The sequence below is a fragment of the Lytechinus pictus genome, chromosome 15, assembly GCF_037042905.1.
Source record: "Lytechinus pictus isolate F3 Inbred chromosome 15, Lp3.0, whole genome shotgun sequence".
Classification (NCBI taxonomy): domain Eukaryota; kingdom Metazoa; phylum Echinodermata; class Echinoidea; order Temnopleuroida; family Toxopneustidae; genus Lytechinus; species Lytechinus pictus.
In genome coordinates, this window is record NC_087259.1 from 21,177,151 (window position 1) to 21,190,019 (window position 12,869).

General features: G+C 35.6%; 1 protein-coding gene across 2 annotated transcripts; it reads left to right on the forward strand.

The window, feature by feature from the left end:
* Nucleotides 1–279: 279 nt before the first annotated feature.
* On the forward strand, nt 280–12,669 carry LOC129277428 (selenoprotein F-like). Of its 2 annotated transcripts, none has more exons than XM_064110164.1 (6): nt 280–357; nt 7,692–7,820; nt 8,437–8,613; nt 8,972–9,035; nt 9,863–9,912; nt 10,536–12,669. In XM_064110164.1, the coding sequence occupies exons 2-6, from the start codon at nt 7,770–7,772 to the stop codon at nt 10,662–10,664; spliced, it is 471 nt and encodes a 156-aa protein (XP_063966234.1). In that variant the 5' UTR covers nt 280–357; nt 7,692–7,769; the 3' UTR covers nt 10,665–12,669. The 2 variants fall into 2 exon arrangements, with proteins under 2 accessions (XP_063966234.1, XP_063966235.1); XM_064110165.1 differs by having other exon boundaries at nt 333–447.
* The last annotated feature ends 200 nt before the right edge of the window (nt 12,670–12,869 follow it).

A 12,869-nucleotide genomic window follows, 5' to 3' on the forward strand; every position in this document is an offset into this window, starting at 1 on the left:
TGAATGCATGTTATATAAAAGCGAGAGAACGAGAGAGAACAAATAATTGAAATATAGATATATAGGCCTATACATATATAAATATAAAATTAATAAATCATTTAACTATGTGAATAAATATAATGAATGAATGAATGGATGGATGGATGGATGAATGAATGATTGGATGAATGAATGAATGAATGAATGAATGAATAAGGGGGCGGGGCAGGTCGGTCACCTTTCGTCAACAGCCTCCTAACCGGCACATGCAGACGACGTACGGCGGATATCCGGCCCACTTATTATCCAGATATATATAGATACAGCGTTCGATTTGGATTCGCTCGCGCACTGCTGACGTGTGAATATTTCTCGGTAAGATTGCTTTGCTTTATCATGTAAGGTAGATCTATATAAGTCATCGTGATAAGTGCTCAAAGGGAAGGATTCCTAAATGATTCTAGGGTTCGTTTTGTTTCATCATGAATGTTTATACTAGATTTTAGATTAACGTTAGTCGTTACTCATCGGAAATCAACTTCCATTTTTGTAGTGTCCCATGTATTGAGTTCTGTGTAGGCCTAAATTAAGTTTGTTCCCCCTTCTCCACTCCTTCACTCTTCAGCCTAGACAGCTGGCAGCCATCTGTTTCGAGTTTTTTAACATTTTTTTTTTTTCATTTATCCTCGTACACAGACGGCTCTCTTTCATGTAGCCACCAGGCATTGGCAAAATCCCCCCGACAGCGACGGGGCTCATCGATTTTTGTCTTTATTTCATAAAAATATTTAAAAAGAACTGTAGGCCTACCAAAATAAAGATTATTGATATTCCGTTTTGGCCTGAAATGCACCAAAACGGGAAAAAAACAGTGACTTACTTCGGCTGTCGCGTAACTTCACTTCCCTGTTTTATCCGAACTTAATACATAATAAACATGGGCGCCATTGAGTCCCTGTACCGTATGGGTACTAGTAGTAGTATTCAACCCGGCATAATTCAAAGATTTTGACATATTCCCCAAAATATTTAGAAATAGGGAATTTATCTTAATTTCATACCTTTGTTATTTCCAGGGTAATCTGTTGTCGATATTTTCTTTGTCAATCTGTCGACTGTATGCGCGGAGGATCGAATTATGCGGCGATGGCCTTTTGCACTGAATGGTACTAGTATTCAACCTAGTGAGGATTGATAGCAAATCTCAAAAGGGTTTAGAATGCTAAATTAGATCTAGATCTATGTAAGTCTCTGGCTTTGATTAATTCCCTGTTTGGTCTCATCTCAAATGGTCTAGTCCATAGTCGGATGGGACAAGGGCAGATTGAGAGACAGGGCCATCTTTCATCGCTAGTGTAGAGTGGCCGAATGTTCAATGATACACCTCACAAAATCAGTCGTAAAACAAGCAAACTCAAATCATATCAAACAGCCAGAAGCACCAAATAAGAAGAACCTAAAATATAATTGAAGCTGAACTAAACTCAAAATAAAGATGTTGACAAAATGAAGTCCAGTGATGCTCTAATTTATTGGTCTGCAATCTAGACCTCACAAGGCATTGCCTTCACAAATTATATATTCAAATGTATTCAAAACATAGTGTCACATGATAAATTCAACCAATAGAGAAAGAAAGAATGGAAGAACCCAGAAAAGTGGAAGAACCAAGGGTGAAAGGTGAACCAATGAGAATGAGATAGGATGATATGAATGAGGAACAATGTTCTGAATGTAAATGAGAAAAGGACAATAGAAACATGTGGAGATGCATGGAGTTGGAATGGCAATGGAATGATGTGATGTAGAAACTAAGGAATGAGAGAAACAGGTGTGTGACAGAGGCATAGAAATGGTAGTGAAGAGAAGTATGGAAAGCAAAGTGTGAAATAAACAATTATATTAAATAAGGCAAAATTCAACTCTTACATAAGCTTCCTTCTTCACTAAAAATGTCCTAATTTTTATAAGTTTCAAATTGATACATTAAAAAAATTGTCAAAAGTAATTTTCTGAAAACTTTTGGATTCACAAATGAGGATGAGTACTTTCTTTGAGGAAGGAAACCTATACATTATTTTTGTAAATATAAATATCTGCATTTTTAGTTGTTGCATCTGTCAGTAGAACAATTAAAACTTTTTATCAATGATGATTAACCAAAATCAGAATATCTAGAATTAAACATTCAACTCTGCAACTTTTTTGGCCTCTTACAAATAAAAACAATATTCTTATCAATTCGAAGCGAAGAATAAAAAACTTACAATAATAAATGCCGTTCTTCTGCCAGTTGCAATATAAGTACATGAACATTCAAATAATCCGTTTGTCTTTCATGTCGATAAATATATACATGGCATCAAATTTGTTTAGTCACTTTTCAATATACATGTTGCTGACAGCGAGAAATATAACAACTTTTAAAAATGGATTTTGATACAAATTTAAGTTTGTGTCCATTTGAGCTGACACATGAAAATCTTTTTTTTTTTCTTCTTTCAGTTGTTAAAATAAATTTTGTAACAAATTTGGAACTAAGTGCATTTCGGTAAACATGAAAAAAAAATTGTATTCCATTTAAATAAGGGAAAATATATATATATATATATATCCGTGCAAACAGAATATTGTTTGATGATAATAGATTGTCTTGCAGAAATTAGTCTTTTCTCTTTTATTTCCAAGGTATAACAAAAGTTAGTTCGTATTTCCAGAAAAGATTTTGCCTTTTGAATTTCTGTAATGAAAACAGCATTGCTCTTAAAAAGCAAGTAGGAAAATTCAGAAAAAATAAATTTTTTTGAACAAATTGTCCCTAATCGAAATTAGAGTACGGAACGGGGAGAAAACACAATTATTTTGCAAAAACAACCTTTACAATTTTTTTTTTCTGATATGTCCATACTTTTTTTTCGTATTGGACAAAACATCACATATATACATTAAACGATGATGGTAACATTTCAACATGAAAGTCTTTTCTTTAGATTTGGAAGAAATATTGATTTCCTTTGGGTTTTTTTTTTTTTTTTTTTTTTTTTGGGGGGGGGGCTGATAATAATAATAATAAAATATGAATAAAGATAACTAAACTGTTTTTTTTTTTTTGTAACAGTCCATTTTGGTTTGAATTACAAGATGGAATCAATCAAAATAGTTTACATCTTGCATAACAAATTTTATCTTTTTTTTTTTTGGGGGGGGGTGGTTGTTCAAAAAATAATCTGATCATAGGAAAAGGTATTTGGTTGAAGCAACTATTAAACTAACAATTTTTACTATAAAACATAATTCCTTTTGAATTTGGAATACTTATACATCTATTTTCCATATTTCTTTTAGATATAAAATTCCAGTTTCAGTATAACTTTTGGAAAAGAATCTGGAAGGTTAACATGTTGAAAAATACATAGTTATCAAATATTTGAAAATGTGAAACATTTCAGTCAAAACTTTTTCTTGTTTTAAATCTTTTGAATTTTATTTTTGTTTTAAATCAGTATTATGTAATATTGTTGCTGTTCCTGTTTTCACTTTGGATTTGTTTAGTCTGCCAAAAGTTATTAAAATACTATTTTATCACATAAGAAAATAATTTGGACTATTTTCTTTCTTTTCAGAAAAAAAAATCATTCTGACTTTTGGTCTTAAAATGTGAGACTGGAAAGTTTCAATATTTTCTTACAAAACATTGCCATCTTCTTTTCTTCTTGTCTAGTCTTCTGCCCATCATTTGAGAATATAGTGATTGGCAGTTGACATCTGTGGCCATACTTCAGATCTTGAAGCAAGTCCATGTAGTTCATAATGACTGTCAGCTTGGGTTGGTACCGAGTGTCTATGAAGACGTACAGGTTTGGAGGTGAGCGCCAGGGTTGATGGTACCCTGACCTCCCTTCCAAGAAGAAGGATGATACTCTGCTGTGGAGATCTCAGAGAGAATGAAAGAATCTGAGTTAAAGGTACTCTGATCATTCATCCACGAAGGAGGGTGAATGCTAGAATGGGGAGAAAAATGTGGAGTCTTGAAGTTAGGGTGATTACTGTAGGTGAAAGGAGACTGGTGAAGGATGAAGTTGGAGGCATCATCTTCTGTAGGAGACTCAACGATGCTGAAGTCATCTCCCGAGGTAGACTTGAAATTGCGAGAGTCAGCTTCTGTGGAAATCATGCAGACGTTTGAGTGGATATCTTTCGAGGAAGACCTGGGTTTCTTCTGGTAGTTGGATTGTTTCTTCCCAGTCTTGGACTTTTTCTTACTTGGTCCATCTTTGAATTTTTTCCTTGGTTGGCAAGATGTTGGGTGTAATAACTTGGTTCGGCAGTCTTTGAAGTCTTCCTGTGGTTGGTATGATGAATGGCTGATCCGGGAAGAAGGCTGGTTACCATTGCTTGCGTATTGGTTGGGATGACAAAGATTGCAAGTCTTGCAAAAGTTCAAGATGTCTTGGTGCATGAATGGCCAGAATAGCTCAGACTTGGCTTTCTCCAGGGTCTGATCAATGTCAAGGTACTCTGCTGACTGATGATCATGGAGAAGTGGCAACATCTCTGGAATGAGATTCCTTGGGATGACCGCTTGGAAGATCCGTTTCACTTTCTTCCTGTCCATCTTGGATCGATAGAGGATGTCATCTTTAATGCAGAAACGAGGTAGTTGCCATAAGTAACGTCTAATTCGCGGGTGGTATTGACGAATCTCTTTCGGCGAAAATCTTTGTCCATCAGTAACAGTCTCTCTCAGTTTCCTTATTTCTCCGTCTTTCTTCTGATGTTCGAGAATTTTCAGTTCGAGTCTGGTGAAGGACTTAGCTGGATGAGGACTTCGTTGGTTGATTGAGATAGGTCTGCTGTCAGTGGTTTTCTCCAGATTGGTTTGGGTACCTGCAGAGACTGATGAAGGAAGCATGGGTGTGATGACTGAAACAATTGCTGGAGGAGGCTGAAAATTGGTAGGTATATGTTGCCCGAGTTGGTGCTCTTGTCTGTTAGAGGGGGCATTCCTCTTGGCTTGGTGTCTTAGAGGGCTCGATAAACTGAGCTGAGGTTGTTGATGTGAGTGCTGGAGTCTCTCTAGCTTTTCTTCTAGTTTCTCTAGACGAAGGAGGACTTGCTGGAGCACTTCACCTACATTCCTTAAGGCAGCAACCCGAGACTCTTCATCTGGTGGTGATTGCGATGAAAGAGAGTGGTCTGGTTCGATGAAGGTTGCTTCACTCTTGGAATGCGCATCAAAATGTTTCTGGCTGGTAGAGTTGCTGGATATCTGGAAGTTGTTCAGGTTGCCTCTTCCAAAAATCGCAGATAGGATAGTCTTAGCTTCATGGAAGTCTTTCTGTCTAGATTCTGAAAAGCTCTCCCAAACTTGCAAGGCGGAACCTGCTAGACATGAGGGAAGGAGGACATGTATACGGCTAAGCGCATCAGGTACCATCTCTACGGCGACTTCAAACCGTCTGACCCATTGTCGAAAATCTTGCCCATCATCTCCTGTGAACACCTCTGGTAATTCAATGTCAAACATGGTTAAACCTATGTCATCAAATAACTTGACACTGCTGAAAAGGGTAGGCAATTAAGACTAGAAAATCCCGGAATAATTTCAGAGTGCTGGAGAGGGTTGAGCATATACACATGAAGGAGGATGTGACGTAGTTCTAAACAGCTACAAACATTTCAGAAAGGACTTCAAAATTGTGGTAGCACAGCTCATATGGAAGCAAGGCTGAAAATAACTGTTTCATCAAGCAGCAGTTTACAAAACCAACATGAAGAAGGGTGACTAGTAAAGGCTATCTATGATGAGAATAACAAGATTATACAGGCAAAAGGCTTACCACAGAAATAAGAGCTGGAACTAGCTGAATAGATTGAGTATTGAACTTGACGAAGGATGCTAGGGTGTAAAAATCTTGAAGAAAGGGCGTGGCAGGCTCGGAGTTTCCTGGGTAAGACAACAGGACCACCGCTGCTACCAGTTGTAGAGTGGCCGAATGTTCAATGATACACCTCACAAAATCAGTCGTAAAACAAGCAAACTCAAATCATATCAAACAGCCAGAAGCACCAAATAAGAAGAACCTAAAATATAATTGAAGCTGAACTAAACTCAAAATAAAGATGTTGACAAAATGAAGTCCAGTGATGCTCTAATTTATTGGTCTGCAATCTAGACCTCACAAGGCATTGCCTTCACAAATTATATATTCAAATGTATTCAAAACATAGTGTCACATGATAAATTCAACCAATAGAGAAAGAAAGAATGGAAGAACCCAGAAAAGTGGAAGAACCAAGGGTGAAAGGTGAACCAATGAGAATGAGATAGGATGATATGAATGAGGAACAATGTTCTGAATGTAAATGAGAAAAGGACAATAGAAACATGTGGAGATGCATGGAGTTGGAATGGCAATGGAATGATGTGATGTAGAAACTAAGGAATGAGAGAAACAGGTGTGTGACAGAGGCATAGAAATGGTAGTGAAGAGAATTATGGAAAGCAAAGTGTGAAATAAACAATTATATTAAATAAGGCAAAATTCAACTCTTACACTAGGTTGAATACTAGTGCCGACGGGTTGAATACTAGTACCAAAATCCGTCGCCGTAAAATTCGATCGCCCGCGCAAACAGTCAACTGGTTGAAGAAAAAAATAACGGAAAAAGAATAACCAGCATTTGCTCTTGGAAATAAGACGGGTCTGAAATTCAGGTAAATTCTATATTTCTATATATTTGAGGAAACTCTCCAAACGGGTTGAATACTAGTGCCCTTACGGTACAGATCGAACTAGAACTTCGGTCTCTGTATTTTGGTGAGTGGAGCCAACAGAGTTCATCGGAACAACCAACATAGCAGAGACCGAAGTTTTTGGTCTATCTTCAGCCATGGACATCGGGAACAGCTCTATTTTGATTTTTTGCTCAGATCTTGTTGCTCAGTCTCAAACACACAGATTTATTCTGACTTGACTGAAGTTAGGGGTAAAAGTTCAAAATTGTTTGTAGCTAAGCATAATCATGATTCATAATGCACGCACCTGTGTCTGTGAACGTCGATATAACAATGACATTAAGGCTAAGCTCTAGACTACATTATTCTAAAGACTTGACTAACGTTAAGTTAGTAGCATCTGAGACTGAGTCTGCCATCTGTGTATGGCAAGTCTGCGCAGTCTCCCTGGCCTTGTCTGCGCACACGCGCATCTGCGCGATTCTATCTAGTAAAAGAAGATACGTGACGACCACATGCAATACATAGAAAGTTATTCATTAAAAAATCTGACTCAAAGACAAAATGGTGAAAAAATAATGAATTTTGGGCTTTTCATGTGAAGGCCTCAAAATGCAGCCTTTTTCATCAAAATCCCAGAACCGTGTGCAAAGTGAATGGGTGGGCAGACATGGGGTACCATATAGGGTTCTATCTGAAAGTGACCACCCGAGGTTTGTTCATAGAAAATCATATTTCAAATTTTTACGAGATATTTGGACATTTGGTACACTTTCTCATAATATAAGGAACATTATCACATGAAAGATTTTGTGAAATAAAAAGAAATTCATGTTAAATCTTAACTCAAATCGTTAGGTGCGCAGGCTTGTGGACAACCGTCATACTAAAATAGTGTTATTGTTAGGCCATAATAGTAATAATACCAATAAATTAAGGAATCTTTCACCCAATCCTTTTACACTGACAGATTTTCTTGGAACAGTCATTTTGGTGTTGGTCCTGAGAGAGTGTCCTAGACCCAGAGGAGGGACCTCTCACCACCATCATGGTGGACCTATGGTATCTCCTTGCACTATTCCTGGTTCTCATTGTACAGGTAAGTCATCTCGAACCCATTACACCAAGGTGGGGGCAAGTAGGCCTTTGTCTAGTATGACACCAGTTGGGATGGTAATATTACTGTAGATACGTTTGAGCTGCAGTGTATCTAATCAAACAATTAATATCTTATTTTCAGTGGCTACTTTTCACAGCTTACTGCCTACTTCTGCATCATTGGATAAGCTTTACAACGGCAATGAATTAGGAGTTTTAAGGACTCCTTATTTTTAGTTTCCAGGGCTCTTTTGAGCATTTTGGGCTGAAATCGCCCGAGCCCCCGTGTATTTTTTTCCCTGGAGCTCTCAGCTTTTGTGTTACTCAACCTATTCAATTTTGTTGTGGAATGAGAAGTGTAGTACCATATTTCTTACCTGTTGCAGAAATGGTTACAAATAAATTTAATTAAAAAAATCAAGCCCAACACGATTTTTAATTGATCATGCACTTGGGACTTTTATTTGATTTTAGTTTTGAACCCAAATTTCTGGGCCAATCAAAACGATGCCGTTGCAACTGACCCAGAATGGTAGTACCTGTATGGCACAAGACTATGATTTGGCCTTGTTATTGAAAAAATAAATACTGTTAAAACTTTTCTCCTCTCCTTGCAGGTAACCAGGAGTATGGGGAGCCTAGAGAAGCTATCGTCAGAGCTATGCCTCACCAAAGGATTCTCTTCCAATCTTTTATGTAGTGCCTGTGGTAATTTAGGTGAATTTAACCTGAATGAGCTCGAGGGACCCTGTCGGCAATGTTGCCAAGATGACGCTGAAGATGATTCCTTTGCAGTAAGTTCAAGTTGTGCAATGTTTGTTTCATTTAATTTTACTTGTGTAAAATGCATTAAATGTGATAATTAGTGCTTACTATCATGTGGAGATTATCATTAAATAAAAAAATCTTGCAAAATTAAAAATAATGTATTTTGAGAATATTTATTCTGATTGCCTATATGACAAACTTACAGCAGCATCACAAAACAAATTTGATGATTCTTCTCACCTTCACATATGAATGTTGATTTTTTTTTTTGTTCGCTTTTAGACTCAAATTTGTGAAGAAGTGGACCTTTTAGTATTATTTTTTTAGTTTTGACTTTCCCATTCTTTATACATATTTTGTTTTGTATATTGTCTCTCCTAACAGCCATTCCACCATGCTCATTTAGAAGTATGTGGATGAAAATTGGGTCGGTTTCCACAGATCCAAGGTGAGTTAAATTCCAAAATTTAGACACAATGGCCTGAATTCACAAAGGTGGTTTTGAAAACCATCTGTTGAACCCATGGTTTATGCAGATTTCCTGTATAAATTACACATAAATAGCGCGTATAATGAAATATGTCTAGTGCTGATGCATGCTTTTGTCACAGTGCGACAAATTGACACCTGTACGTTATTTTATTAATGAGTCCACTGTTTTTGACAGTGGACTCATGAATAAAACGGTGTACTGTACCATGACAATATTATAGGCGTCATTTGGGCGCACTGTGACAAACACGTGCATCAGAATTGGACTTTTTAAATAAACGAGGTAAATGAGTCATAATTTCATATGGAAATCTGCATAACCCATGGGTTCAACTGATGGCTTTCAAAATCACCTTTGTGAATTTGGGCCAGCTAATATCAATCCATCAGTCAAACTGTTACATGATCACTCTAACTCTAGGGCCCTGTTACACAAAATTGTTTTAGTAACAAAAGCTAGAATTCTTTGTCATATATTTGCTCTTGAACAATCACACGGCACCATTTGACTAGCTGATGATGGGGGCTCGATGGGAAGGGAGCGTGCCATTGTCTATAGCTTTTAATAAACAGGTTTAATTTTAACATCATAGAGGTAGGTTGACCGTGGAAGTGGAAGGACTGATGAGGGTGATAATATGATTAATTCAATATCATTACTTTCATCTTGAAACTTGAGACATTTCATACAGACGGATTGGAAACCCCTAGTTACATGTATATAATTGTTTAACTTAATTGTAACTCACGTTCGTATGTTTTGTTTCTATTTTGTCTTCTAAGCTTTTGTAAAGAGTGAGAGACCTAAAAAGTATAACAACTTGAAAGTCAAGGTAAGTTAATTTCCTTTGCTATATAAGTACAACAATATATCTGCCTCTTCAACTTGTACTACCTCCTTTGCTCATAAAAAAATGAAATGACAAAAACACATAGTTTGAAATGTTTCTATTGATATCAATTAATTTTCATTGCCTTATGTCTTCTACGTATCCATATGGGTTTACTCTGCGACCCCGGTTTTATAGTATAAAAAAACTAGAAGTCACTTTCATCCATATTATCACATAATTGATGTTGTTGTACTCTTATAACTTGATTATACCCACACCTCCCAAATACCCCTCACAAAGAACATGATAATCATGAATTGATTTAACCTTCCAAATCATTAAAATTGTACGTATTGATTTATTATCGACTCTGGATGATGACTCTTCATGACTGAAATGTAATAAGGAAAGTTATTTTCTTAAGATTTTCACTGCAAATCTGATAATACAGTGCATTAAATACAGAAAACAAAATCTCTCAAAATACTTTTCTGATTAGTGTCAATATTCCTACATATTGATTTGTTTTATGTTTATGATGAATGTTCAAACACAACTATACTAGTCGGTTGTGAAAGAGCCTATCTCAATGGGAGATCCTCTTTTATTTTTCATTTTTTTAGTATCTGCGCGGTGCGGATCCTGTCTTGAAGTTCTTGGATGAGAAAAACAAGGTCATCGAAACTCTAAGCATTGAGAAGTGGAACACCGACTCAATTGATGAATTCCTCATGGAGAGGCTTAAACCTTAAACCTTCCAAATAGTTATATAAAGGTCCTTAAAATCCTTGATGGGTTTGAGGCAAGAGTAAGAGAGAGAGAGAGAATTTCATTAAGACATTGCTTAATAAGAATAATTCTTGAAGATCACACTTAGGTATTGCTATGGATATTTGAGTGTTAAGCTCTCCACTCATTACCAGTATTACTGTTTTTTTTCACATTTCATTGAACAATTTGAGGAAAAATGTCAACCAAATAGCGTAATGGTGCATTGTAGGTTTGGACTTTCCAATGTCGTCTTGTGTCATGTATAAATAGCAATGTCTTACTGTTTTTCTGATTTCTGTGAAGATTATTAGCCAGAGATATAGCTATGCTTCATTCAATATGAAGGGAACTTCCTTTCCCTTGCTATAAAAAAACATATCTCTTTAGTTAAGAAAATATGCTGTGTAGACATAAGTAAAAAGAGCTCTGAACAAGCGCAGCTGAATATATCCATATAAAAGCTGCGCTATATAAATTAATGCTTATTATTATTATTATTATTATAATAGTCCCTATTCAAAATAAAAGAATCTTTTTAGCTATTGACTGGCCAAAACAGAAATACATGTATTCAATTCTTGCAAAAAGACAGTCTTTCGTGGAAATTCAGTTTTCCTGGATAAATGATCATAAGATGCATTCTTGTTCACGAACTAGTGATATATTTACCTCTTACCATTTAATACTCAGATCTTATTTGACCTTTGACCCTATTATTTATTATTATATATGTACTTATATGTAACCAAGATCCTTGAATGAAGGATAGCTATAGCAGAGTGCTGTGAGATCAACCATAGTCTATGAAGACGGTTCAATAAACCAAATGGTGTGGACTGTTGGATGCCAATGTATGGTTAGTCTTGTCTTCACTCTCTCTTATCATTACAAAGGAAAATTTTGATGATAAATCCATTATGAATTAAATTATAATACTGCACATTCTTACAATTTGAGATTATTTTTGACAATTTACCAAATTTGTATTATTGTACATGTTGTTGCCAGTTATATGTATTGAACTCACTCCAGTTTTCAACATTTCCAGTTTGAATATAGTTGCTAGGCTATTTCTAAGTAGAATAGGGCTGCGAATCATGAAATTCATCTTCAGTAGCAGGTTATAAGCTACTTTCTTTTACGCTTCTGAAATCATGATATTGGATTGGCTGAGAGGCGATTGTCCTACAAATCCATCAGTTGTTATTTTCAAATTATATGAAACTGACCCCAGAATTCACCCTTTATTGCAGGTCACCATGCTAGATTTTCTTTCAGTTTTAATATTGCAAGTGATGTTTCCATATTAAAAACAAAATCTACAGAATTCACTTTTAAAACATCATAATAATATTAAGAAAAAAGTGAAAAAGAAAAACAAAAAAGCACAAGTTAATAGCAACCATGTGCACAGATTTGAACATCAAGTGTTTACCTGAATGGCTTGCCAGATTTTTGTTTCTCTTGTCTTTGTGAAAATTCCCCCAAGATTTCAATTGAAATGAACTAGTTGGTCAAACACACATAATTCACATATTCTTATCAACTCAATTTTGATGTTAACTCATTTTAATTCTAATTAAAAATGTATTAAAATAGTTTTTTTTTTCAACTTATAGTATGGTTTAGAACCTTGTGAAATTATTATTTTTTCAAATCTGTCAATCATATTTAAAGGTAGCATACAATACCCACTGTTTCTCAAAATCATTTTTCAATTACAATCTATTGCAAATCATTGTTTTGATGAAATACATGTTAATATGTGGAGCAAGATATGCATTTAACTTTGACAGATTTAACTCACCCTCTTAGCTCTAAATAATAGGATAATGGATGAAATACCGGTGTAACAATGATCTGTTTGAATGTGTGCATTTTAATTCAATGATGTAAAATGTCTGAAGCCTGTATTTTTATGTTTTGTGGATGTATCAATAAATGTATGAAATTCATGTTAAAAATTGTTGCTCATTATCAGTTGAATATTGTTTGGAATGTTTTCACTTGATCAGTACAAAGTAGTATTATATGCTTATGTCACATATCCAATAAACAGAAGTTAGTAGAGTATTTTGCACTTGAAAAAGTTCATTGCTAAAAATTTGTGGTACCATCCATTGGTCAGACTTTGGCCATATTCTTGTTAACTATGCCACATGGAGCCTTGATTAAAGATATATGTG